Source organism: Pelophylax lessonae, assembly GCF_965119305.1.
Source record: "Pelophylax lessonae genome assembly, chromosome: 2".
Classification (NCBI taxonomy): domain Eukaryota; kingdom Metazoa; phylum Chordata; class Amphibia; order Anura; family Ranidae; genus Pelophylax; species Pelophylax lessonae.
In genome coordinates, this window is record NC_138769.1 from 215,590,415 (window position 1) to 215,617,878 (window position 27,464).

The 27,464-nt window shown below is 43.5% G+C and overlaps 1 protein-coding gene across 1 annotated transcript in view; it reads left to right on the top strand.

Annotated features, from left to right (window-relative positions):
* The window catches only part of ATG3 (autophagy related 3), a 113,181-nt gene that overhangs the window by 46,930 nt on the left and 38,787 nt on the right, over positions 1-27,464 (top strand). Inside the window, exons 5-7 of the mRNA XM_082248529.1 lie at positions 6,176-6,246; positions 20,376-20,483; positions 22,052-22,101. Coding sequence (XP_082104655.1) covers positions 6,176-6,246; positions 20,376-20,483; positions 22,052-22,101 — 229 coding nt within the window. The remainder of the gene's footprint in view (positions 1-6,175; positions 6,247-20,375; positions 20,484-22,051; positions 22,102-27,464) is intronic.

The window sequence follows — 27,464 nt, forward strand, 5'->3', positions numbered from 1 at the left end:
GACAAACTTGATATGACATCAAACATTAGGAGGACTATAGCAACCCTTCCTGAGTAGTTTACAGATTAAAGCACTCTATGCATGAACAGGCCCAAATCTTTACATTGGACCAAGCAATTACATAACTTCAGTTTTCTTTAAAATTCAACATTGTCCTTTACATTTTAACAGCGTCCTTTAATTATGACTGGTAGTTTACTTGCCATTTATTTACCCAGGGGCCCTGAATGTCTTGCAGGAGCAAGAAACCCAACCTGAATCATGCCCTAATTCTCTTCTCTTTCATTTATGCCAAATGAGCAGACGAAGTACAGCTTTCAGCATCAGCCGAGACCCTAAAGAGGAAAGGGGGGAGAGTTGAGTGGGAAGATATAGTGCTTTTCATCAGTGGGTCTCTTGCACATTAATAAAGTACTCCATGACATTTCATTTTGTGCTTAGAAGTCTAGTACAATATGTTTGTACTCCGGCACTGACATTACAAAGTGTCATATGATACGTCCTTCATGTATCTGTTCCTATATCAGCCTGTTGAGTTGAAAGTTCAGTTCAGGACACCCAGGTCTCGTATACAGTACATCATACTGCTTGTCACGTTTTATCTGGGACTCTCCATTTCTTGCTTCTCCAACAGTCTTAGCAGCAAAGAAACTTCCTTCCTCATTGTTCTAATCTAGCTGGCCGTTTAGGATTCAGCAAGAGAGGTTGGCTATGTGTTTGAACGTATTAGGTGACATATGGGTCCAAAGCAGTGGCGGCTGGTCCTCAAAATTTTTGGGGGGGCGCAAACAGTAAGATCTAATAGGCATTGCTTTGCGGCAAAAAACGCGGCAAAAAATTGCATGACTTTGAGGTCACAAAAGTGTGAAAGGGGCCTTCAGTAATCAAAGTATAGTGGGCCCCCATTCAATGCAGAGTTACCACAACATGCCTCCATCAATGCAGAGTTACCACAGTGTGCCCCCGTTCAATGCAGAGTGACCACAGCGTGCCCCCGTTCAATGCAGAGTGACCACAGCGTGCCCCCGTTCAATGCAGAGTGACCACAGCGTGCCCCCGTTCAATGCAGAGTGACCACAGCGTGCCCCCGTTCAATGCAGAGTGACCACAGCGTGCCCCCGTTCAATGCAGAGTGACCACAGCGTGCCCCCGTTCAATGCAGAGTGACCACAGCGTGCCCCCGTTCAATGCAGAGTGACCACAGCGTGCCCCCGTTCAATGCAGAGTGACCACAGCGTGCCCCCGTTCAATGCAGAGTGACCACAGCGTGCCCCCGTTCAATGCAGAGTGACCACAGCGTGCCCCCGTTCAATGCAGAGTGACCACAGCGTGCCCCCGTTCAATGCAGAGTGACCACAGCGTGCCCCCGTTCAATGCAGAGTGACCACAGCGTGCCCCCGTTCAATGCAGAGTGACCACAGCGTGCCCCCGTTCAATGCAGAGTGAGCACAGCGTGCCCCCGTTCAATGCAGAGTGAGCACAGCGTGCCCCCTTTGAATGCAGAGTGAGCACAGCGTGCCCCCTTTGAATGCAGAGTTAGCACAGCGTGCCCCCATTCAATGCAGAGTGATCACAGCGTACAGAGATCAGCATGCACTTACCTGATGCGGCGGTGGCTTCTCCTCAATCCTCCGGGTCTCCCGAGTCCACCTCCTCCTCCTTGGCGAATCGCAAAAGTTCGCCTTTCGGCCAATCAGGAGACGAGTCTCGGACCCACTTCCTGATTGGCCAGGAGGAGAATCCGTGTGACAATAGCGAATATTCATTCGCTATTGTTACAAAATGGGTGGGTCCACCCTTTTCTGAAGCCTATTAGAGCCTTTGGCTCTAATCACATGCTTCAGAAGAAAAAAAAAACCCCATGGAACTCCATTCGTCTGGTGCCCTCAACGCACCGGCCACCACTGGTCCAAAGTGAACGTACATAAAGGTTTCCGGGATTGTGTCAATTACATCAGTTTGGAACCATTTTCTCTGACAATTGCATTAAAGAGGAGTTCCAGTCTGTAAAAAAAAAATGTAAAAGTCAACAGCTACAAACACTGTAGTTGCTGACTTTTATCAAAGGACACTTCCCTTTCCAGGGATCCTGTGATGTCGGCACCCCTAGCCGATTCGTCAATCAGCTTTGGGTGCAGACATCTGCAGTAAGGGAAACCGGAAGTGAAGCCCTGCGGCTTCACAGCCTATTTCCTACTGTCTATGTGCACATGGTGCTGCGCTTTTCTGGGGGGGCAAACAAGCAGAGCTTCCCCTTTTTTGAGTGGAGCCCCACTTTAAATACATTAGTTATGTTTAATGGTGCATATACTATTACCTGCAGATGGCTACATCTCCTTCTTAGCCTCTAGATATTGCCTTGACACAGACCGGAGATCTCCTGCCGTGACGGATCTTGTAGATGAAACGCCGCTCGCCGTAAAGTCCCGCCTCCTGTACTGGTTCCTGTGATAGACAGCGCGCTGGTCCAATTCCAGTCCAGGAGACCTGTCACAGTGGGAGATAACCGGTCTGTGTCATCCGTCCGGCTCTTCTAACGATCCCTGCTGCACTTATGGGCACTGATAGGCTGCACTGATGAGGCTGCACTTATGGGCACTGATGAGGTTGCACTGATAAACAGTGGACACCCTCCACTGCCAAATATCTGGAGGTAGGGTTTCCACCATCATTATGGCTTATTTTCAGATTGATGTGTATTATATGTGACGTTACATATCACAGAGACCGGTATTTTGGTATCATTGAAGTTTATTGACATTTCAATATCATTGGAGGGTTCCACCATTATTGTGTTTATTGATTTAGTAAGTTAGTGCTACACTTTTTTTTTTTTTTTTTTTCTCATGACGACATTTACTTGTGCCACATGCTGATGTAAAGCCGCATGTCCCATCTCTTTTTTGTGTTGCAGCAAAGGATGTGCTCATATACATCATACAAGCACTGATTGCTGTTAGAGAGATCTCAAAGCTGCAGGAGGAGGAGTATTTAGAATACTGAATTATAGCAGAGTACAGTGTGCAAAAAATATAATTATGGGCATGTGTCAACAGTTCAGTAGTGATTCCATAAAGCATGTATGGGCTTTATCTCCTGTTGTGGCTGGAGGGGAAGAGCACAAACATTCTTTGCATTTGTAAGGCTGTAACCTACCTACTGTATCCTGCTGTGTGCTACTTAGTGTGGCTGGCTGCAGAATGAGGGGGTGTGGTTTGTTAATGTGGGCTTGTCCAAATTTAACATGTACAGACCCTCCCACGTTTACTGCAATTCTCAAAGCATGATGGGAAGTGTAGTTTGATTATATAGAGAGAGAGAGAGGAGAGGATATGATTTAAACCCTTTTGTAACGGCTCCTCCTTGGCAGAATAGATGGTGCATTTTTTGAATTTCAGAGAGGACTTCCTGAAAATGTAATTAGACTTTTCTCTTTAATGGTAAGGAATTTCACAAATGTAATAACTGTTTAGAGTTTTGTGTAGGGGGGTGTACTAATGAGGGATTGTTTTTGCCCATCCCGGAGTTCTGCTTTAAGATGTGATTGATCAGTTCAAAAGTTTAATTGTGATCCTCTAGTTTTCTACATATTGTTTACTGAAAGAATTCTTCCTTCTGCAGTGGCTGTTGTGCGGCAGACTGTGCGTTGAAAAATTAATGTGCCTTAACCGATAACAAACTCAATTATTAAGAAAGGAAACTAAATAATTTATCAATCACTTTTCATATTTATGGTTTAAATCCTTTTGTATGTGTGAATCAGCTATGCATTTGCCAAAGTAATTACGTATTTGTTTTTGAAGAAATAATTAAAGCTAAACTTCACTACATCTGAGCACCATAAACCAAAAATGCTGTTTAATTCAATTTTAATATTTAAACCAAATTTGCCCACCCATCTACGTCTCCATGTTTTATTTTGCTGAGAAATCACCCCTAGCATTTCTGGCAATGGCCATCTTGAGTAAGGGCAAATCATTCATGCAGCATTTACTTGCTGGAATCCATCTGCCCTTAGCTCAAACTTGCATGTAGGAGAGTGTGCTTGGCTGAGAAAACCCCTCCTCCTCTCCTCCTCCCCTCCTAAAGACTCCTGGGGATGTGTGATATCATTTGCCTAGGCATAGAAATCTGGATGTAACTGAAGAAATGTAAAAAAAAAAAGTGTAAAACTCATAAATGTAATTTTACTTTCCTATCTATTTGCTAATAGTAGCAGCAAAATGATTACAAATAGTCAGTGTTGACTGAGCAGTTGATGATCCGCTTTAATGCCTCATTCACACGGGGCATTTTTTACAGCTGCTTTTAGGAGCGTCAGACGATTTTATTTTGTTTTTTTTTGCAACATAAAAATGCCCCTTCATGTTATTCTATGGCCTCATGCACACATAGGCTTTTAGGAGCTGTAAGTGGCATAGGCGATTTCAAGCTGTAAAAAAAAAAACCCCAGGGCCAGCGCATTTTGGAGCAGAAGCGTTAGGCTGTAAAAACGCCTGACGCAGCTAAACGCGTGTTAACGCTGTATACAGCTTTATCCGCTTGCTGACCGCCGCAAGTAAATTTACTGCGGCGGTCAGCCCCTGCCAGGCAGAGTGACGTTAATTAACGTCACTAGCCTGGGAGGGTCTGGGGAGCGAGCGCGCGCCCACGGAGGCGCGCTCCTGCGCGGTCACGGACCCCCCCGCGCGTGTGACCGGCGGACCCGATGTCCGCCGGCCACTCTGCGATCGGCGGGGGAGAGGGAGAAAGTCAGGCAGCTTGTGTAAACAAGCTGCCTGACATTCTCCTCGGTGTAAAGACACTGATCACACGGATCTACTATGTAGATCCGTTGATCAGTGTCCTTACAGCTCAAGCCACAGCCAATCGCAGTAGAAAGCACGCCCCTAGGGACACACACAGCCCCTCCCTCCCAAATAAAGTTAACCCCTTCACTACCAGTGTATTTTTACAGTAACAGTGCATATGTATAGCACTGATTACTGTAGAAATGTCACTGGTAACCCCAAAAGTGTCAAAAATGTCAGTCAAGGGTCCAATCTGTCCGCCCCAATGTCGCAGTACCGCAAAAAAAATCGCAGATCGCCGCCATTACGCGTTAAAAAAAAAAACAACAAAAATGACAAAAATCTTTCCCTTTGTTAGTAAACGCAATAACTTTTGCGCAAACCAATCAAAATACGCTTTTTGTGATTTTTACCAAACATAGGTAGCATAAAACAAATTGGCCGAAAATGTTAAAAAATTTTGATTTTTACATTTTTTTTGGGGGGGGAATTTCATATAAAAAAATGTGAAAAATATTGCTATTTTTGCAAAATTGACGCTCTTTTTTTTGTTTATAGCGCGTGATCAAAAAATCGCACAGGTGATCAAATACCACCAAAAGAAAGCTCTGTTTGTGGGGAAAAAAGGACGTCAAATTCGTTAAGGTACAGCGTCGCATGACCGCGCAATTGTCCGTTAAAGTCACGCAGTGCCGAATCGCAAAATACCCCCTGGTCTTTTAGCGGGAAAATCCTCCGGGGCTTAAGTGGTTAAGCCGCATCAAGCATTTTAAAGCTGTAGTAGTTGGATTTGAGAGTGGAAAATAGAAGAGGGCAGTAGAGGCTGCTAAATGCTAACGCTGCTAAACATGGCTAAACGCACATTAACGCCAATGTAAAATGCTTCTAAAAGCGTGTTTTTTTTTTTTTTTTTTTTTTTTTTACAGCTGCTTTTTCCATGGCGTCAGAACTGGCTGTGTAGCTCATTTTTTTTCAAATGTTCTTTGTGCTTGAGGCCTAAGTCTGTTAAAATACAAGGCCACCTGCATTTTTATGAACTCTATTGTGCTTTTTCATGAAAGGCAGAGTCCATTGTCTGAGAGGTGAAAATTCCTCCTTCATTGGTGAGGATTAAAGAGGGTCCAGTGACTTGTCAAGGGGGCCCCAATAGGCTAGGAGTCTAGAACAGTGACAGGCCAGGACCTTAGGAGCACCTCCTGTGCCAGGCAACACATTAAAAGTCCACTTGCAGATGCCCATGCAGTGGTCTCTGATAATCGGTGTATTTTATTTTTTATGTCTGTATTCAACTTTTAAAAAATCTGTTCTGAACAGCTTTTCCTAATCGTTGTTTTTTTTTTTTTCTTTTTTTCTTTTTTTGTTTTTTTTTTTTAAACCTTATCTAGGGCAGCAGGTGAAGACTCCAAAGTTAAACCTTATCTGCCTAACGAAAAACAGTTTCTGATGACAAAAAATGGTAAGAATATGTCAAATGGTTCCTTTGCTCCTTAAAAACGTATGGTTAAACAGGAGATCTGTCAGGTTCTTACTGCTATTGGGGGCTCCATTTTTGTTCCAGAGCGTGGCATTGGTTTCACTGGAGAGGTAGTTAGTGTCGAAAATAAATAATTATTTGATTCCCTGCAAATGTTGTAAGTTTGCCCACTTACAAAAAATTACATTTGGAAGGATTGGGAAACAGAGATTTCGGGCACAAAAGTTTTGTTAAAAAGATTTCTTTTATTCAATACAAAACTAAATATTTTAAAATCATAGAAAAATACAGGCAAATGATTGTGTATTAAGGACACAGTGAGACCACATAACAATGGTCTATGTTGTACAATATCTCAGTGCATAGAACTTATAAAAGTCGGTTTACATACAGTTCGAAGTACAAGATCATTAGTAGTCATATAATCCTTGGAAACGTATTGCTTGTTATCAGAAGAACCGCCGACGGACACCCAAGCAGTATGGTGCCGGTCAGCAGGGTCGACTGAAAATATAAGTTAACATTCACCATGTAATATATGACCTTTGCTCGACATGTTTCGCTTTCTTAGACAAAAAAGCTTCATCTGGAGCATATCATTTCTTTGTCTGTGTGAGAAATAACAGTATTTAGATAGATTACATATATGTGTTACCTTATTTTCAGTATGTTATAATTACAATTGCATATCATTTATCTTTCCTTTTAATTACATATAATCGTCTTACACATCTCAGATAAGTCCTTCTATTTTTGCAATATCAACACAATATAACATTGGGTCTTGAGTTGCATTCAGACACTAGAGGAGTTTAGGGGAAAGAACGGAGGTTGCCAATAGTGAGTATATGTGGGGATCCATGCTGTAGTTATAGTATAAGCATGTATATCCCATTTATATACCTGGTAAATGGACAGAAAAATGTATACATACCTGTACATATAGTAATCAGGCACATATCTCAATTTCCATAGAGAATTCTTTAACGAGGAGGACTGTGCGTTTTGGGAAGCTCAGAAAGGCAATGTATAGTGACATAGTAGTGAGGGTAGTCACTCCATGTCTCATATCTGGGTGGATGAGAGCAGAAAAACAATGTTTCTCAGAGTAGTAAGCGTTTTAATTCTATGATATCACTTTAAGGGAAAGCCCATAGGAATACCACACCATAAGCTCAAGTGTTCTAAAGTGGTAAAGTCAGTGTGCCTCATGCTTGTTATAAGAGTGTGTAAGTACCTATAGAGCCCATAGAACATCTGCCCTAAACGGGGGGGCAACAGAAAAGACACATAGTCATTCTGGACCGTAAAAGAAGACAGGTGCCATGCGTTATAAACGATTATACACCAACATACAGAGTTTACCCATTCGTATATGGGCTACCCCTATAGTAAAATATACATCATGTATATTGATTTGCTTTCACACACATATGTGAATATGTGTGTGTAATCAATTTCGTATCCGGCCCACCCTCCTCTGTAATAGTAGGGGGGTGACCAGGGTTATATATAGATAAGCAGTTGCTACATGAGGTCCAAGATGAGTACATGCAAAGCGTACTTAGAATAAACATAAGTAATAAACATAGTAGTAAATATATATAGAGAGCCACCCAAAATGATAGATCGCTATGCAGTACAAAAGTTCCAAGCATACACAGACACCTTAGCAATGCTCACCAAACTTAGGAAGGACCAGAGCTTAAATGTAGGGAGCGTGTCTCCTCTGCTTGTATGTCGGCTGTTAAGCACAGTAAGATTAAGGTGAATTCCCGGATATCATAAAAGTGTAATGTTACAGCATTAATACTGGCCATATAAAGCTTACCCCTTGCCACGCTGTTCCCAGCTTCCGCACAGTCCTCACCGGATGGGGAAACTCCACCATACCAGGGCTTGTAAATGGCGCCCTTAAGTAGCATGGATCCCGGGTGGTTCGTCAAACGGACGTCACCGCCCCGGCCACTCCCACCGGACATCGCTCGAGAGCTAGCGCGGGGACACCCCGGCGAGGCTCTCGGCTTAGTCACAGGTGTATGCAGACTATACAGAGGCAGGAAGTGCCTCCGCAGTCCGCTCAGGTGCCACAGGAAGTTCCGCCCGGAAGGGGCGGGACTGACCTGCGGCCTATCTGGCCGCACATATCTCACTGATGAGGCCGACCTCCATGCTTACCCACACTGCCCCCACAGGATCGGTCCGCAATTACATGAGAATTCTAATTGCCTGAAATGAAAAAACAACACAACAAAGACAGAGATTATATATTTAAAAAATACAGATATAAAAGCATATTTCACTAAGGTACAAAGATGTTCCTGGTGAAACCAGGAGATATATATCGGTAACATATTTGTTTATCAAAAATTATTCTATAACCATGTTTATTTTTGACATTAACCACTAGTAAGGGCTTCAATAGTAACAGCCCTAATGAAAGAACAGGGGCTGAACTGCCCCCTACTAGAAACACTTCCATACTTCAAACCCCAAGAGAAAGTTGCATATTTTGACTTATTATAAATCCTCAAGATCATAATATTGATGAGATAGGGATTATAGCACAAAAAACTGTTTGTTATACATAAGAAAGGAAGAGGGGTATATGTGCCATAAGACCTATTTGATGTGAAGAGGTATCAGAATAATTGAATATATGTATATACGGGGGGAGGATGACCACGCCAAAACCAAGCCGACACCCTGACCCATATATCCCACAAAGGGCCATTATCGTAACCCGAGTATACTACTCGAGGTCAATTAGGTCTGTTGGCATTAGGTAAGCAAGGAAACCTTCACAGAAAGGGTTTGTACGACTGTGTTTCATTTAACCCAGGTCTATAAGTGGCATTGAGACGCTCTATCCAGAGAGTTTCTCTCTGGAGAATTTTTTTGTCCCAGTTGCCACCCCGAGGGTCTTGAGGAATAACCTCAAGCACATAAAATCTTGCCTTTTTGGGATTGAACCTGTGGTATAGGTCAAGGTGTCTGCTCACGGGCGTGATCATCCTTCCCCCTGCTGATACGTACACATGGTCATTTATCCTTTGGCGTAGCTCTCTTATAGTTTTACCTATATAGAACATGCCGCAGGTACAATGCATCATGTATACCACTCCACGTGTGCTGCAGTCGGCTCGAAATTTTGGAGCAAATGTCTCCCCATTAGGTAAAGTGTATTCAGTATTCTCCTCTATCCAAGGACATAAAGCGCATTTGCGACATTTATAAGTACCTCTACCTGTTGTTACTTTATTTCTAATGGGTTGATAGTGGCTTGTTGTTAGTTGATCTCTTAAAGATCTTGTTCTCCTGAAAACAATTTGGGGCAAACATCCCCAAATTGTTTTCAGGAGAACAAGATCTTTAAGAGATCAACTAACAACAAGCCACTATCAACCCATTAGAAATAAAGTAACAACAGGTAGAGGTACTTATAAATGTCGCAAATGCGCTTTATGTCCTTGGATAGAGGAGAATACTGAATACACTTTACCTAATGGGGAGACATTTGCTCCAAAATTTCGAGCCGACTGCAGCACACGTGGAGTGGTATACATGATGCATTGTACCTGCGGCATGTTCTATATAGGTAAAACTATAAGAGAGCTACGCCAAAGGATAAATGACCATGTGTACGTATCAGCAGGGGGAAGGATGATCACGCCCGTGAGCAGACACCTTGACCTATACCACAGGTTCAATCCCAAAAAGGCAAGATTTTATGTGCTTGAGGTTATTCCTCAAGACCCTCGGGGTGGCAACTGGGACAAAAAAATTCTCCAGAGAGAAACTCTCTGGATAGAGCGTCTCAATGCCACTTATAGACCTGGGTTAAATGAAACACAGTCGTACAAACCCTTTCTGTGAAGGTTTCCTTGCTTACCTAATGCCAACAGACCTAATTGACCTCGAGTAGTATACTCGGGTTACGATAATGGCCCTTTGTGGGATATATGGGTCAGGGTGTCGGCTTGGTTTTGGCGTGGTCATCCTCCCCCCGTATATACATATATTCAATTATTCTGATACCTCTTCACATCAAATAGGTCTTATGGCACATATACCCCTCTTCCTTTCTTATGTATAACAAACAGTTTTTTGTGCTATAATCCCTATCTCATCAATATTATGATCTTGAGGATTTATAATAAGTCAAAATATGCAACTTTCTCTTGGGGTTTGAAGTATGGAAGTGTTTCTAGTAGGGGGCAGTTCAGCCCCTGTTCTTTCATTAGGGCTGTTACTATTGAAGCCCTTACTAGTGGTTAATGTCAAAAATAAACATGGTTATAGAATAATTTTTGATAAACAAATATGTTACCGATATATATCTCCTGGTTTCACCAGGAACATCTTTGTACCTTAGTGAAATATGCTTTTATATCTGTATTTTTTAAATATATAATCTCTGTCTTTGTTGTGTTGTTTTTTCATTTCAGGCAATTAGAATTCTCATGTAATTGCGGACCGATCCTGTGGGGGCAGTGTGGGTAAGCATGGAGGTCGGCCTCATCAGTGAGATATGTGCGGCCAGATAGGCCGCAGGTCAGTCCCGCCCCTTCCGGGCGGAACTTCCTGTGGCACCTGAGCGGACTGCGGAGGCACTTCCTGCCTCTGTATAGTCTGCATACACCTGTGACTAAGCCGAGAGCCTCGCCGGGGTGTCCCCGCGCTAGCTCTCGAGCGATGTCCGGTGGGAGTGGCCGGGGCGGTGACGTCCGTTTGACGAACCACCCGGGATCCATGCTACTTAAGGGCGCCATTTACAAGCCCTGGTATGGTGGAGTTTCCCCATCCGGTGAGGACTGTGCGGAAGCTGGGAACAGCGTGGCAAGGGGTAAGCTTTATATGGCCAGTATTAATGCTGTAACATTACACTTTTATGATATCCGGGAATTCACCTTAATCTTACTGTGCTTAACAGCCGACATACAAGCAGAGGAGACACGCTCCCTACATTTAAGCTCTGGTCCTTCCTAAGTTTGGTGAGCATTGCTAAGGTGTCTGTGTATGCTTGGAACTTTTGTACTGCATAGCGATCTATCATTTTGGGTGGCTCTCTATATATATTTACTACTATGTTTATTACTTATGTTTATTCTAAGTACGCTTTGCATGTACTCATCTTGGACCTCATGTAGCAACTGCTTATCTATATATAACCCTGGTCACCCCCCTACTATTACAGAGGAGGGTGGGCCGGATACGAAATTGATTACACACACATATTCACATATGTGTGTGAAAGCAAATCAATATACATGATATATATTTTACTATAGGGGTAGCCCATATACGAATGGGTAAACTCTGTATGTTGGTGTATAATCGTTTATAACGCATGGCACCTGTCTTCTTTTACGGTCCAGAATGACTATGTGTCTTTTCTGTTGCCCCCCGTTTAGGGCAGATGTTCTATGGGCTCTATAGGTACTTACACACTCTTATAACAAGCATGAGGCACACTGACTTTACCACTTTAGAACACTTGAGCTTATGGTGTGGTATTCCTATGGGCTTTCCCTTAAAGTGATATCATAGAATTAAAACGCTTACTACTCTGAGAAACATTGCTTTTCTGCTCTCATCCACCCAGATATGAGACATGGAGTGACTACCCTCACTACTATGTCACTATACATTGCCTTTCTGAGCTTCCCAAAACGCACAGTCCTCCTCGTTAAAGAATTCTCTATGGAAATTGAGATATGTGCCTGATTACTATATGTACAGGTATGTATACATTTTTCTGTCCATTTACCAGGTATATAAATGGGATATACATGCTTATACTATAACTACAGCATGGATCCCCACATATACTCACTATTGGCAACCTCCGTTCTTTCCCCTAAACTCCTCTAGTGTCTGAATGCAACTCAAGACCCAATGTTATATTGTGTTGATATTGCAAAAATAGAAGGACTTATCTGAGATGTGTAAGACGATTATATGTAATTAAAAGGAAAGATAAATGATATGCAATTGTAATTATAACATACTGAAAATAAGGTAACACATATATGTAATCTATCTAAATACTGTTATTTCTCACACAGACAAAGAAATGATATGCTCCAGATGAAGCTTTTTTGTCTAAGAAAGCGAAACATGTCGAGCAAAGGTCATATATTACATGGTGAATGTTAACTTATATTTTCAGTCGACCCTGCTGACCGGCACCATACTGCTTGGGTGTCCGTCGGCGGTTCTTCTGATAACAAGCAATACGTTTCCAAGGATTATATGACTACTAATGATCTTGTACTTCGAACTGTATGTAAACCGACTTTTATAAGTTCTATGCACTGAGATATTGTACAACATAGACCATTGTTATGTGGTCTCACTGTGTCCTTAATACACAATCATTTGCCTGTATTTTTCTATGATTTTAAAATATTTAGTTTTGTATTGAATAAAAGAAATCTTTTTAACAAAACTTTTGTGCCCGAAATCTCTGTTTCCCAATCCTTCCAAATGTAATTGATCAATTGAGGATAGGGGCACACCCTAAATTGGATACGTCATGGCCAAGATGGCTGCTATCTGTGGACACATGACTTATAAAATAACCACTTACAAAAAAGATGAACGGTCTATAATTTTTATCAAAGGTGTATTTTTTTTTAAATGAACATCAACCAAAATACAGAAAAAACTTGATACCAATTTTCTAAATTGAGTTGCAGTTCAGTGAGTAAAGTAAGTATTTGATCCCCTACCAAATAACAATAACTGGCTACAGTAAGTGCTCATGTGGTACACAGATTAGTCCTGTCAATTTTAAGAAGGTGCTCCTAATGACAACTCCTTATGTGTATATAATACACCTGTCCAAAGAATCTTTCTTCCATTTAAACCTCACCATCATGGGCAAGACCAAAGAGCTCTCAAAGGACGCCATGGACATAATTGTAGACCTGCACAAGGCTGGAATAGGCTACAAGACCATCAGCAAGAAGCTTGGTGAGAAGGAGACAACTGTTGGAGCGATTATTTGCAAATGTAAGAAATACAAAATAACCCTCAATCACCCTTGGTTTGGAGCTCCATGCAAGATTTTACCTCATAGGGTAAGGATGATCATGAGAAAAGTGAGGGATCAGCCCAGAACTACACGAAGGAGCTTGTGAATGATCTCAAGGCAGTTGGGACCACAGTCCCCAAACCAACCCTTGGTAACATAATACGCTACCATGGATTGGAATCCTGTAGCGCCCGCAAGATTCCCCTCCTTAAGAAGGCACATGTACAGGCCCATCTGAAATATGCCTGTGAACACCTAAATGGTTCAGAGAAGGATTGGGAGAAAGTGTGGCAGTCAGATGAGATCTACATTGAGCTCTTTGGTATTAACTCGACTCGCCTTGTTTGACGGAAGAAAAATGCTGACTATGACCCTAAGAACACCATCCCTACAGTCAAGCATGGAGGTGGAAACATTATGCTTTGGGGCTGATTCTCTGCTAAAGGTACAGACCGCATTGAGGGGCCAATGGACAGGGCCATGTATTGTAAAATCTTTGATGAGAACCTTCTTCCCTCAGCCAGAACAATAAAGATGGGTTGTGGATGGGTCTTCCAGCATGACAATAACCCAAAACATACCCCCAAGGCAACAAGGGAGTGTCTCAAGAAGAAGCACATTAAGGTCATGGAGTGACCTAGTCAGTCTCCAGACCTTAATCCTATAGAAAATGTATGGAGGGAGCTGAAACTTTGAGTTGCCAATCAACCGCCAAGGATTTAGAGTAGATCTTTAAAGAAAAGTGGACCAAAATCCCTCCTGAGATGTGTGCAAACCTGGTAACCAACTACAAGAAATGTCTTACCTCTGTACTAAGTCATGTTTTGCTTGGGGATCAAATACTTATTTTACTCACTGAACTGCATCTCAATTTATAACATTTTGTATCATGTGTTTGTTCTGTTTTTTTGGTTGATATTCTGTCTCTATCATTTTAAAGTACACCTATGATAAAAATGATAGACCATTTCTTTGTAAGTGGGCAAATGTACACAATCTCCAGGGGATCAAAAAATTATTTTCCCCACCTTAGAGAGAATAGTACAGCAATGAAAAGCTAACCGGGTTATAGCCTACACCTAACAATTGTCCTTATTCCCTGTCTGGTAAGACGCTGTTCCTCAGACAGGACCAATGTCAGCAAGCCGTGATTGTCAAATGGAGTGTGTTTTTGACATTAGTTCACATGCCTCCTGAGATCATTCAGATTCATTGCAGGTGCAGTTGACCTGTGTCTAAACTGCTTCAGCTGCATTCCTGGGGATTTGTATGGTGAAAGAAGCAGATTGGGGAAAAAAAAGCCCAGTGACGCTTACCCTAAGGCTCAGTTCACACTTATGTAACTTGTCATTCGACTTTGGACACCTCAAGCGGCAGCCCATTGTTTTCAATGGAACCTGTTCAAATCTATGCAAATTAAAGTTGCAGGGACTTTGAAAAACCTCCTGTACTACTTTGATGCTACTTTGATGCGACTTGAGTGCCAGAGTGTGTAAGAGTCGCACAAGTGTAAACGGAGATTTTCATGAGTGAAAATCGTGGCAGTGAAAACACAACAGGGTTTCCAAATATTTCATCTCTCCATCTAAAATTAAAATTGGCTGTATATGCACTTTGAAATTAAACTAAAAGGTATAAAAAGGAAGGGTTTCAACCCCTGTTGGGATGTTTTTTTCCCAAGTGCCTCTTTGCAAAGATTTAACTTTCTCTTTCGTTCATTGACAGGCACAGCTCCTGATATTCGTAAACATTGGGTTATACTGCCCCCTACAGGAGTAGGACACTAGGTCGAAAAGAATTCTGGCTACACCCATGGGCAGGCCCAGGGGGTATACTCCCTCTCTCTGCTATAGCCACTCAGTTTTTTTTTTCTGCCTAGTCAGGAGTAAGGACCTAGTTCCTTGCTGGGATCTTTGGTCCTGGCAAAAAAATTTTTAGATAGAATTTGTTGTTTTTTTTTTTTTTCTCCCTGGATTTTTTTCTGTGAGATTTACAATCAACTGCCAGACTGGGTGACGGGCTTGATAATTTAAATCCAGTGGTCACCCCAGTCTTGTCAGCGACAGCCTGGAGACCTCAGCTCCGCGCTAGGTCAGCCGTGACATAGCCCTACTGGACGCGGGCTAGCCTGCGAGTTTAAACGCCTCAGGAGGCTGCATACGACTGGGTCTCTGCTGAATTGCAGCGTTCCTCCTTGCCAACAGCCCCCCATTTCGATGGAGAGGGGTTCTGTCTGGAGCGGTGCCTGCCTAGTTCCTGGTATGGGGAGTAGCGGTCTTCCCTCTCCCCCTGGAGGGTTTTGGGGTAGACGTGGGACCCTCCTTGGGACGGTCGAACCCCCAGGTTCCACTCCTTCCCGCAGGAAACCTTACCAAGTCTTTCATCCTGCCCACCCCCCACGCTGGGGTTATTTGGGTGGTCTAGCCTCTAACCTAGGATGGGGGTCAGGGGGGTTTGCCACCAGCGACCGGATGATCGATTATGCGGAGGGGTGGTTGTACCTAGTGAGGGCTCCTGCCATGGCCCCCAGTCCTGCTTTGATCTGTCCTTGAGGCCTGGTCTCTCTCCTAGGTTCCTGTAGGCCTCATGGTGCCACCATTTTGTTGTTGTAGGCTGTGTGCTTCTATACACAGCGGCCATGTTTGTGTTGTCCACCGGCCATTTTCTTGTGGTTTGCCATTGAAATAGCAACGGCCATGACGACGGCAATTTCGGTGGAGGGAGCCCCTCCTCATCCCCTGGCGCTGACTCTTGGATCATTTTAATTCCTGATCGCTGTACGTGTAGTGCATATTCTCCTGGTGGCTGCAGGTTTCTGTGGGTGCGGAGTCTGGTGGGGTCCTCTCCCACTCTGCTGTGGATTATTTGGTGCTTTGTGCCTGGCGACCAGGTGGCGCTATCAGCACAGTGGGGGTTGTCCCTTAGCAGTATTTTTACACTTTTTGTGGTGTCCTCCTGGTGACTCATGGAGACTTTGGAGCACATGTGCATGTAGTACTTTGTCCTGTTTAGAGGTTATGTGGATGCTGAGCTTGCCTGGTCGACAGCGTGTCCCCTTCGCTGTTCGGCCATGCGGCTCAATAGAAGACAATTAGCTAAGCAGTTATGATTGACAGCGCCATCACTAGGTAGGCAGAGTGAGGGAGTATGTCTGTCTGTCTGTCTGTCTGTCTGTCTGTCTGTGGACTGCCAGGAAAAAAGACCTAAAGCAGAGCAGTGGCGACTAAAGCAAAGCTCTGCTTGAGCTACCTAAAAATAATAGTAATGCCCACAAATCGGGCATCTGGCAGGGGAGGAGCTGATGAGCAGTAATGAGAGAGAAACAAAATAGATTTACTGCACAAGTAAACATCCTTTTTTTTTTTTTTTTTTTTTTTTTTTTTTTTTTTTACGCTCTAGACCAGCAGTCAAGATTTGTTTTTGTTTTTTTTTCACATTTTAAATATTGGGATTATTCCTCTCTCTGTCTCTCTCTGTCTCTCTCTTGGTGACCACATTCTTTAGGACTGAAAATGGGGGAAATTCTAAAAAGTTTGATATGTCAACACAACAGGAAAGAAAATCTATTGGAGGAACTTGTTTTATTTAGTAATAACTAAGGCAGTTTTAAGACACAGGTGACCAAAAAAGCTACCACTGATTTTAACAAGTCTCTGTATGCTATTGAAAACTTAAAAAAAAAAAAAAAATAAGGTTTTTGCTGTAGATAACTTACAAACAATTTAGCTCTATCAGTATGTCCGACAAGCAACTTCGCACATATGTCCTCTTATCTCTATATCTTCTTTCTATGTGCTTTGAGAGTTGCCATTACAGGCAGTGTAAACTTTTTTTTTTTTTTTCCCCATGCCAGCGTTAACTTTTCTGTGTTTATACTCAGCTGTCTGCAGAGCAATTTATCAGCAAATTAGCGCTGAGGGCAACCAGAAAAGCATCATGTGTTGCCTTGGTTATGGGTGAATTAAATTAGCATGTTCACTTTTTGCATAGCAAGGCTGGCCATTGATTTGATGATTTTTTTTCATCCATTATGTTAAAGGTACAAACAAAAAAAAAATTATGGGAACAACAAGGCAAGGTGCAAAAAGAACGTACAGATGCATAATTGCAATGAATGCAAAAAGTGCTACATAACAAAACACAAGGTTCAACATGAGTGGAGCATACAAGAAAAAGAAATGCATAAGGGAAATGAATATGCATATAAACTGCATCTGACAGATAAATCAGTAGGTCGGGTTGAGAGTGCACAAGTAAAAAACCAAAATATAAGGAGCGTGGAAGACTCTGGCCGTGCTGCGGTAGGAAAATAATACAGCTAGGGGACGGTCTGCCAAGGAATACAAAACTAAGGGGGCGGAGAGGAATAACAGGTGGAGTTGGTCTGAAGCCACTGATCCCAAATCTTGTGATACTGGGTCGGGCACCTTTGATGCAGATAGATAATCTTCTTGTAAGGGAGAGAGCTATTAACCTCTGTGATCCATAAGGCTAGCGGGGGGGGGGGGGGTATCGGCTGGATCCACATTCGAGCAATCAATTTGCGAGCACTAAACAACGTCTCATGCAGAAATGCAGTTGTGTATTTGTCTATGTCCCCATCAGGGAGTATACCCAACAGGCAAATCTTAGGGTCTAACGTTACAGGGGTGCCCATCTGGACATGGAGAAATTTCACTACTTGTTCCCAGAACCCCTGGATACGGGTGCACTGCCACAATAAGTGGCTGAACGTGCCAACCGCGAGCCGGCACCGGGGGCACGTGGGGTCCCGGGAGGGGTCAAATTTAGCCAGTCTATCTAGAGACAAGTATGCCCTATGAATGATGTACACTTGATTGGCCGCCCTGGGAGATACCAAGGTGCAACCCTCCAGAGCGTCGCTCCATTCCTCATCGTCCATGTTCCCCATGTCAGCCACCCAAGCGTCTCGAAAGCGATAAGCCAAGCGAGAGGCACCGCCCGCAATGAGAATGTCATAGAAAGCAGTAATGAGTTTGCTTGACTTCTGGCCCCCCACGATCTCCAGAACATCCGGGGAAGAGATACCTGTGGGAAATTGGGCCCGAAGGGCATGCCTCAGCTGCATATAGCGAAATTGCATAGTGAGGGGCAAAGAGAACTCAGCGCGCAATTGCACAAATGATTTGATCACACCATTTCGAAGCACATGGAATAGGTAATAAATACCCCGATCCATCCACACGCTGGGGTCAGTGATCTGTAGCAGTTTCGGCAAGTGCCTGTTATACCATAGAGGGGTTGAAACATGCACGGCTGGGCTAGCGGTCCTAGTGAGCGCGACCTCCCAGACTTTCCTAAAATGGGCTGAGGTGCTGCCGCGTACCGAGGGGCCAGGGAGGCCCGACGCCCCACGCAAAATATCACAGAACAGGTGAGGAGAACGGGTACCCAGCCTATGATATGCCAGAGAGATGTACCTCTCCCGGTCCAGATTGTTCACATGGTAGATGTGAGAGAGCTGGGCTGCAAGGTAATATGCACTAAAATCTGGAACAGCTAAGCCCCCCCAATTTCGTCGGTTTTTGTGTGTGACGCCACGCAAGTTTGTGACGGGAAGATCCCTACACAAACGTTTTGAGAAGTCTTTCCGTCACAACAAAATATCGCAACGGGAGGTAAACAGGGGAATGCCAAAGCATGTATAGAATTTTGGGGAGTAAAATCATCTTGACAATGGCCACACGCCCTGCAACCCCCAACGGAAGTCTCGCCCAGGCCTGAGTTTTGAGTTTAATTAAGTCAAACAGGGGCTCTATGTTAAGTGAGACGTAGTCCAACGGGGAACGGGTAACCAGGACTCCTAGATATTTGAAGCAGTCCACCCTTTGTAATGGCATAGCCGCCTGAGCGGCATCAGGGGGAAATGGATCAATGGAGAGAATCTGCGATTTGTCCCAATTGATCGTGAGGCCCGAATAGGTACCAAAGCGTTCAATAAGTGCAAGAGCGGCAGCCAAGGACGGGCCAGCGTCAGCAAGGTACAAGACCATATCATCGTATACAGACCAACCTTATCGACATGGGTGCCAGAGAGGAGACCCTGAATTCCAGGATGTTCTCTAATGACCATGAGACAGTCGAAGGCCTTGGCTGCATCAAGGGTGACTATCACCCTAGTACCAACTGTATCGCGAGAGGCCTGGATGTTCATAAACAAGCGACGCGTGTTACAAGCGGTGTTCTTAGTGGGCATGAAGCCAGTTTGATCCGGGTGGACAATAGACAGGATTGTTAAGTCGAAGGGCCAGTATTTTAGCTAAGATTTTAACATCACACTGCAGAAGGGATATAGGGCGATAGGAGTCAGGATAGTGAGGGTCTGTGCCGGGTTTGGTGATGAGTACAATGATGGCCTCACACATGAAGGGGGGCATAGCTTCCGCTTTGAACATCGCGTTATATAATTTCAGAAGTCTAGGGGCCAGGGAGTCGGCATATTGGAGATAGAATTCAACTGGGAGCCCGTCAGAGCCGGGGGCCTTGGAGCGAGCAAATTCCGATAAGGCTTCTGTAATATCGTCTAACGTCAATGAGGCATCAAGCATAGCAGCCTGCTCCTCAGTCAGTGCAGGGAAGGTGAGAGGATCGAGGAGGTCCGTAAGGTCACTGGTGTCGTAGTAAACCCTGGTCATATAAACGTCCCTAAAATATCTAGCAAATTCCCCCGCGATTGCCATGGGATCAGACGGATCACCCTGAGAGACGTGATGGAGAGTGATAACCACCGGGGGCCTATCATTCATGTGGACCAGGTATGCCAGGAGTTTGCCCGCCCGCTCACCCTGTTCGTAAGCTCTCTGTTTGCAGAAAAATAGTTTGCGATGGGCCCTCTCTTGAGTGTTTACTACATGTTAGGCAGTTTTTAACTATCATTTTGCAAAAACACAGAGAGCAAAAGGTGATGGGCCCTGTGCAAAATCTACATCAGTAGCACAAATAAAAAATGTGAAAAAATTAATTTAAAGGTCAAATGGCTGTTTTTTGCATTTTAATGTTATGATTAACAAGAGAAAGAGAACATTCAATAAAACAATTACTACTGCTTTAGTTCCATGTTACAAAAGATGTAAGCAGATGGAATATTCAGATGAGCAAGAGGCAATTATAGAAGAGGATGATGGAGACGGAGGCTGGGTTGACACATTTCATCATTCAGGTATGATTTAATTTTATGGTTTTCCTTGTATGTGTAATGTTTAAAGACTGTTGGTGCATAGCATATTTTATTTTTTTGAATAGAGGTAAACCAGTTTAAAGCAAGAATTGCTTGACGTCATACCCCAGATGCCTTAGTACTGTTCTGAACTCTTAAAATTGAAAGAAATACACATGCAAAAACAGCATTAAAAGAGTTGCAGAAATTAGTTTTCGGTATCTGGAAATATGACCGTTTTTGGTTCTCAAATCTTGTATTTCAGTTCCTGCTACATAAACTTTACCTATGCAACCTTTACTGAGGAAATGTTAGATTAGGTAGTTCACTCTCACTGCATCAGCAGACATCTTATTCGGTGCTGCGGAATAGGGAAACCTTATGTGTTTTTTTTTTTTTTTTGTTTTTTTAATGCATATACCGTTGCATCTCATAAAATTAGAATATCTTCAAAAAGTTAATTTATTTCAGTAATTCAATTAAAAAAGTGAAACTCGTATCAAAGCAACCCATCAAAGCCACTATCAAAGAAACCTGGGCCTCCATAACACCTGATCACCTCCGTGCCAAGCCGCATTGATGCAGTAATTCATCCAGAAAGAGCCCCGACCAAGTATTGAATGCATACTATACTGTGCACTTTTTTTTTTTTTTTTTGGTAAGCCAACATTTCTGTATTTTTAAAATCCTTTTTTTTTATTTTATTTACTTATTTTTTTTATTGGTCTTCTGTTATATTCAAATTTTCTGAGATACTGAATTTTGGGTTTTTACTAGCTATAAGCCATATTCATCAAAATTAAAAGAAAGAAATGCTTGAAATATATCACTCTGTGTGTAATGTGTCTATATAAAATACGAGTTTCACTTTTTGAATGACATTACTGAAATTGATTAACTTTTTGATGAAATTCTAATTTTATGAGATGCACCTGTATGCTACGTGTGTGGTGCATATATAATGAAAACAACAGTTTTACAACTTATCAATAATAAAAACAAACAAAAAATGAATTTAACAAAAAACCCTCATTGGTGGTATTAACGTACCTAAAGGTGGCCATAGACAGGTAATTTTTTTCATTAAGCCAGTGGGTGAAAACAAATAGATTTCTCCATCCTCACAAAATAGTTGGATGGATGAATTCCCACTTACAATCCCCCCCCCCCCTCTAGGACATTGTATTCTGACAACAATGCCCCTTTTACCGAATTCGATCAAACCATCAACTTCTGTTGAGCAGGAATAGCCACACATTGTTAGAAATTCGAGTGGTTCCTGCTGAACCAGCCGCATTTCAATCTGTCTATGACCAGCTTAATGTTTTTGCTTTCAGCTTGACATAAAGTGGTAAAATGTGTTGGCCAAACCAGCCCAGAATACTCTGTATGTAACATTGGCGTTCAACTTTGTTATTTTTCAATATTTATAATCTTCAGGCCCTGAGTTCCAGATTTTTTAGGCATATGTATTTAATACTTTAATATTTTTTATATATGATTTTTTAAGTTCTGTAATTTATTAAAGCTGGATTAATTTTTTTGCCTATTTTTATTTTTTTATTTTTTAGGTGTGGGCAACCTAACAGAGTCAGTAAAAGAAATAACGCTTGAGTCCCAGGTTGGTGTGAGGCTCGAAATCAGGAAAAAGTTTAATTATACCACTGTTAACGAGTAATTGCAGCTAACAATGATGCTCTAACCCTTTCTCTGCCAGGCCCTGCTCTCCACTTTAAACTCAGATGGCAGACCTTCTTTTTTTTTTTTTTTTCCCCATTTTCAGAGTTTGTAAAAGACCCCCACAAGCCATACATTTTCTCAAGGAATCGGCCTGATAGAATAAAAAGGTGGAGCTACTAATTTTGTCAGTCCTAGGATAGTTGCACAAATGTTTATCAAAACCAATCGTTTCAATAAAAATACACGAATTTGCTATTAGCGCTGACTAACCCGACATAACATCCTACTAAATATAAAAGCTAGAACTGTATAGACCTTATAAATGACAAATCAAAAGATCCTTTCGGGTTTAGTGTCCATTTCAGTGTTCTGTCCTTATTATAGAGTCAGTGCCAGTGTAAATGTCAGTTTTTTTATGATAAAAATGCATGCCTTTAGTGTCAGCTTTATTGTCCATATTTGTGTCCGTGCCAGTCTTGTCTGTGTCTTGGGATAAATAAAGATTTGGATTTAGGCTCGGTTCACATTCCTGTGACTTAGGATCTGACTTGTGAGACCCAAAGTTGCAGGACATGCCATGTCCTCTGCCATGTATCTCCTGTGAGAGCCGTTACAATTGACATTACTGAAGTCGCTGCGACATCAGAAAAGGTGCCTGCACCACTTTGAGCTGACTTTGACATTGCTTCAATGCCAGAGAGTGTATAAAGTCACTTCAAAGTCAGATTCCAGAGTTGCGCTAAAAATCGCACAACTTTGGGAGTCAGCTAGTGTGAACCAAGCCTTACTGTTTTAGTGTGTCAGCGTTTGTGTAAGAGCCAGTGGTAATGTCGACATCCAATTCTTTCAAATAAATAAAAGGTTTACATTGTGTAGCGTCAAAAGAAGGTTTACCACCTCTTTAAAGGCAAAATGCATATTGGTTTCTGGACCCTACAACAAGTAAAGACAACATTTAAAGAAAGTATGGCATACTTGTCATGAGTAGCATATTCTAGTGTGGGTTTTTTTTTTTTTTTTGGTGGTGATTTATGGTAATGAAAAGAAATATACAATTTTGGCCCAGTTTTCCTTTGATAATAAAATAAATTCAGGAGATATCCATTAACATTTACTGCCAAATGAATGCCCAATTTGTCCTAAAAAAAATAAATAAGGGATAATTCACCAGAATACATAAGTTGCAAAAATATGTGCAGTTTTATTGACCCATGCCAAAATTGCAAAACTGAATTCAGGCATTGAGGATTTTTTACCTTCAGGTATATACTGAAGGGGATAATTTGTTTCTTTTTTTTTATTTCTTTTATTTTGTTTTTACAATTTTATTTTTTTTTGCGTTCATTGACGGACACAGCTCCTGATCTTCTTCACCATTGGGTTATACTGCCCCCTAGAGGAGTAGGACACTAGGCAGAAAAAATGTACTCTCTCCTATAGGTACTTTTTTTTTTTTTTTGCCTAGTTAGTTAGGAGTAAGGACCTAGTTCCTTCCTGGGATCTCTGGTCCTGGCAATTTTTTTTCTTTTTATTTAGAATTTTTTTTTTGCCCTTGATTTTTTTTTTTTCCCTTGAGATCTACAATAAACTACCGGACTGGGCGACGGGCTGGATAATCTAGATCCAGCGGTCACCTCAGTCTAGCCAGCGAGTGTGCGCAGACCTCAGCTCCACGCTAGGTCGGCCGCGACATAGCCCCACCAAACGGGGGCCGGCCTGCAAGTTAAACGCCTCGCGGGTTGCATACGACTGGGTCTCGGTCCGAGTCAGAGCGTTACTCCTGGCCAACAGCCCCCCATTTTAATGTAGAGGAGGTTCTGTCTGGAGCTGTGCCCGCCTGGTTCTGGCATGGTAAGTAACTGTCCCCCCCCCCCTGCCCTTGGAGGGTTTTGGGGTGGAAGTGAGCTCCTCCATGGGATGGTCAGACCCCTGAGTCCCCCTCCTTCTCCTTAGACACCCCCCCCCCCCATCGGTCTGGTGGTCCCTGTGAGCCAACTCGCCACCCCCCCTCCTTTTGGCTGGCAACCTGGTGGGCTGCCAGAGCAGTGTTTTTACACTTTTTTTTTTTTGTGGGGTCCCTCCTATTTTGACAGAATTGTCACTAAATAATGGGGATGACCAAAGCGTCCCCTTGGGGTCTCTAAGCGATTTTGCTAGGTGATACCCCTATGAGGAGTCTCTTATTAAGAAGTGGACTGTTCCACCGGTGGTGGACCCTCCGGTTTCCAGATTAAACAAGGCAACCATTATTCCGGTTGAAGAGTTCTAGCCTTTAAGGAGCCGGCTGACAGGAAGGTGAAGGTTGTGGCCCCCAATATGTACACCCTGGCTGGTTCGGCACTGAGGCCGATATTCACCATAGCCCTAGTGTTGCAGACTCTGACCGAATGGGCTGGGCTTTTGTGCTTTCTGTTTCGGCAGTGGGCCTTTGGCATGTCTTTTGGCTCAAATGCTGGTCTGCGGACCAGGCCTCCTAAAAAGGCCTTGGCTGATCTTCCCTTTCAAGGAGATCGCCTGTTTGGTTCTACCCTGGATGATATCAATAAAGGCTTCCGCAGGCTACTAAGGGCAAGGACCCTTGTCGTAGACGTGGGCCCTCCTCGGCTCATGAGAAGTTGTTTTGTCCCTCAGGGTCGACTGAAAAGGGATTGGAGCCCTTCAGGGAGAATCCAAGCAAACTTGGACTGGCAAGTCAAGAGTGGGCTTCTCCAGACCCACGGATCAGGCCTCTTCAGTATGAAGGTGTGCCCTCATCCGTATCTGGGGGTGGGGGGTGTCTTCACTGGTTCCCGGACCCATGGACTCCCCTGGTATGTCAGGTAGGTCCACGAGGTCATTCAGTCCAGGTACAAGATCGAGTTTCGTTCTTACTCTCCGGTAAGATTCTTCCTTCCAGCATGCCACTGTCCCTGGTCAGGTGCAGAAGTTCAGAATGGGGTCCGCTCGCACGGTGGTGACTTCCCTGCATCAGGGGGATTTTTCTTGCCTCCATCGACATCAAGGATGTTTACCTTTTACATTTCAATATGTGTCGGGTCTCCAGCGCTTCCTCCACTTTGCCGTGGGAGAGGAGCATTATCCGTTTGTGGCGTTACCTTTTTTTTTGTCTCGCCTCTGCTCCTTGGGTCTCCACAAAGTGTTGGCCCCAGGGCTAGCATTGTTACGCCAATGGGGGATCACGGTACTGGGCTACTTGGACGACCTCCTTCTGCGAGCGGAGTCTCCTAGTACTCTGGTGGAAAACCTGGAAATCACCATACGAGCTTGAGGGTGTTTGGCTGGTCGCCGACGTTCCTTGGAAGCTTCTTCTTAGGCAGGATCTGCTGTCCCATGGACCAATCTTCCATCCTGCTTTACAGTCACCTGCTTTGACGGCTTGGCTGTTAAACGCCAGGTGCTGATGGATAAAGGTTTGTCTGAGCCGGTGATTCCAATGCTGTTAAAAGCTGGAAGATCTACCATCATGCGTGGAAGACGTACATTGCGTGGTGTGAGCCTCTTGGGGTTTATCCTCACCTTCCTTCAAAAGAGGGGTTGAGCAGAAACTGGCCTTGAGTACTATCAAGGGTCAGGTGTCGGCCTTAGCGATCTTCTTTTTAATGACTTTTGGCCACATACTCCTCGGTGCGTACTTTTCTTTAGGGAGTTAGGCAATTGACCCCTCCAGTGCGGTCTCTGTTGCCGACTTGGGGCCTCAATTTGGTGTTCTCAGTACTCCAGAAGTCTCCTTTTGAGAATCTTCAGGAGATTCCCCTGCTTACACTGTCCCAGGAGGTGGTCTTTTTGGTAGCTTTCACCTGTGCACAGGGTGTCTGAATTAGTGAAGTTACCCTGTCGTTCACCTTATTTGGTGGTTCAGTGATAAGGTGGTTCTTCGCCCTTTTCCGCCGTTCCTTCATCAGGTTGTCTCTGATTTTCATTTGAATGAAGACATTGTGTTGCCCTCCCTGTGTCCCAGACCAAAACATCCGAAGGAAATTGCTTTGCATGCCTTGGATGTGGTCCGGGCAATTAGGGTGTACCTGATAGCTGCCAGTGTTAGGGTAGTTACATAAAAAAATGTAACTAGTTACTAGTTACTTCTGTAAATTGTAATGAGATTATTTTACTAGTTACTGCATTTGAAAAGTAACTTCACTACTTATTAATTTACTTTACTTTTGAAAAAAAATATGAACAAATTCCAATGCGCATATTTATTTGTAGTGCACAAAAAATAATACAATATTTATTGTTGTGTGTGTATATATATATATATATATATATATATATATATAACCACAGCGTGCCCCCTTTCAATGCCAGAGTGACCCCAGCGTGCCCCCTTTCAATGCCAGAGTGACCCCAGCGTGCCCCCTTTCAATGCCAGAGTGACCACAGCGTGCCCCCTTTCAATGCCAGAGTGACCACGGCGTGCCCCGACACCAACTTGAGCCTTGGTTTACACTTGTGCGGAGTGGGACACTACACTACATGTGATGCATGTGCTGCCTGCTGTACGCCCATAACAAAGTCACTCAGTAACAGCCACGTGACACTCACTGACACAGACCATACCATAAGGACCTGCTGTGCTGTGTGATTATTTAAATAAATTATTTAATGTTAATAAATTAACAGTGGGAAGTCTGCGGACTTTACCTTCCAACTTGTCTTGTCACTGTGACTGCCGCTTGCTTGTGTACCACCAGGTCCGCCACCCGCCACTGGGATTGCTGATCTCTGCGCCCTCTCAGTCTCAGACAGCCACCGTGACCTCACAGAAACTTCTTCTCCCTCACTCCGAGTCCACGCCCATGGCATCTGCGGAGGGAGAGGAGAATCACTCCGCCGACGAGGAGGGCAGAGACGCAGAGCATAGGCAGTGGGCGGCCGAAGCCCGGCCGGAACTATATGTGCAGCGGTTCATGCGACGCGGCGCTTCATGTTAGATATCCCTATGCGGCCCGAAGATGGAAAAAAAGTTTGCCTCCTGGGAAACTTATTTAAGGTAAGGCCCTGAGTAAAAGCAGGAGTGGGAGGCTGAAGGTATTAAAATCGTTTTATTATAGAAGAATGAACAATAAGCTGCCCTGATGATTGTATGATCGCACGGCTTGAGTAACGCAGGAAAGGGCGTTCCTCAAGCCGTGTAAAGTAATGTAGTTACCGATCTTACAAACGTAACTCGTTACATTACTACGTTACCGAAAAAAGTAACTTAGTTACTGTAATCCGTTACATTGTAACTAGTTACCCCCAACACTGATAGCTACGGAGTCTTTTAGGAAATCAGACTCACTATTCGTGCTTACGGATGGGCCT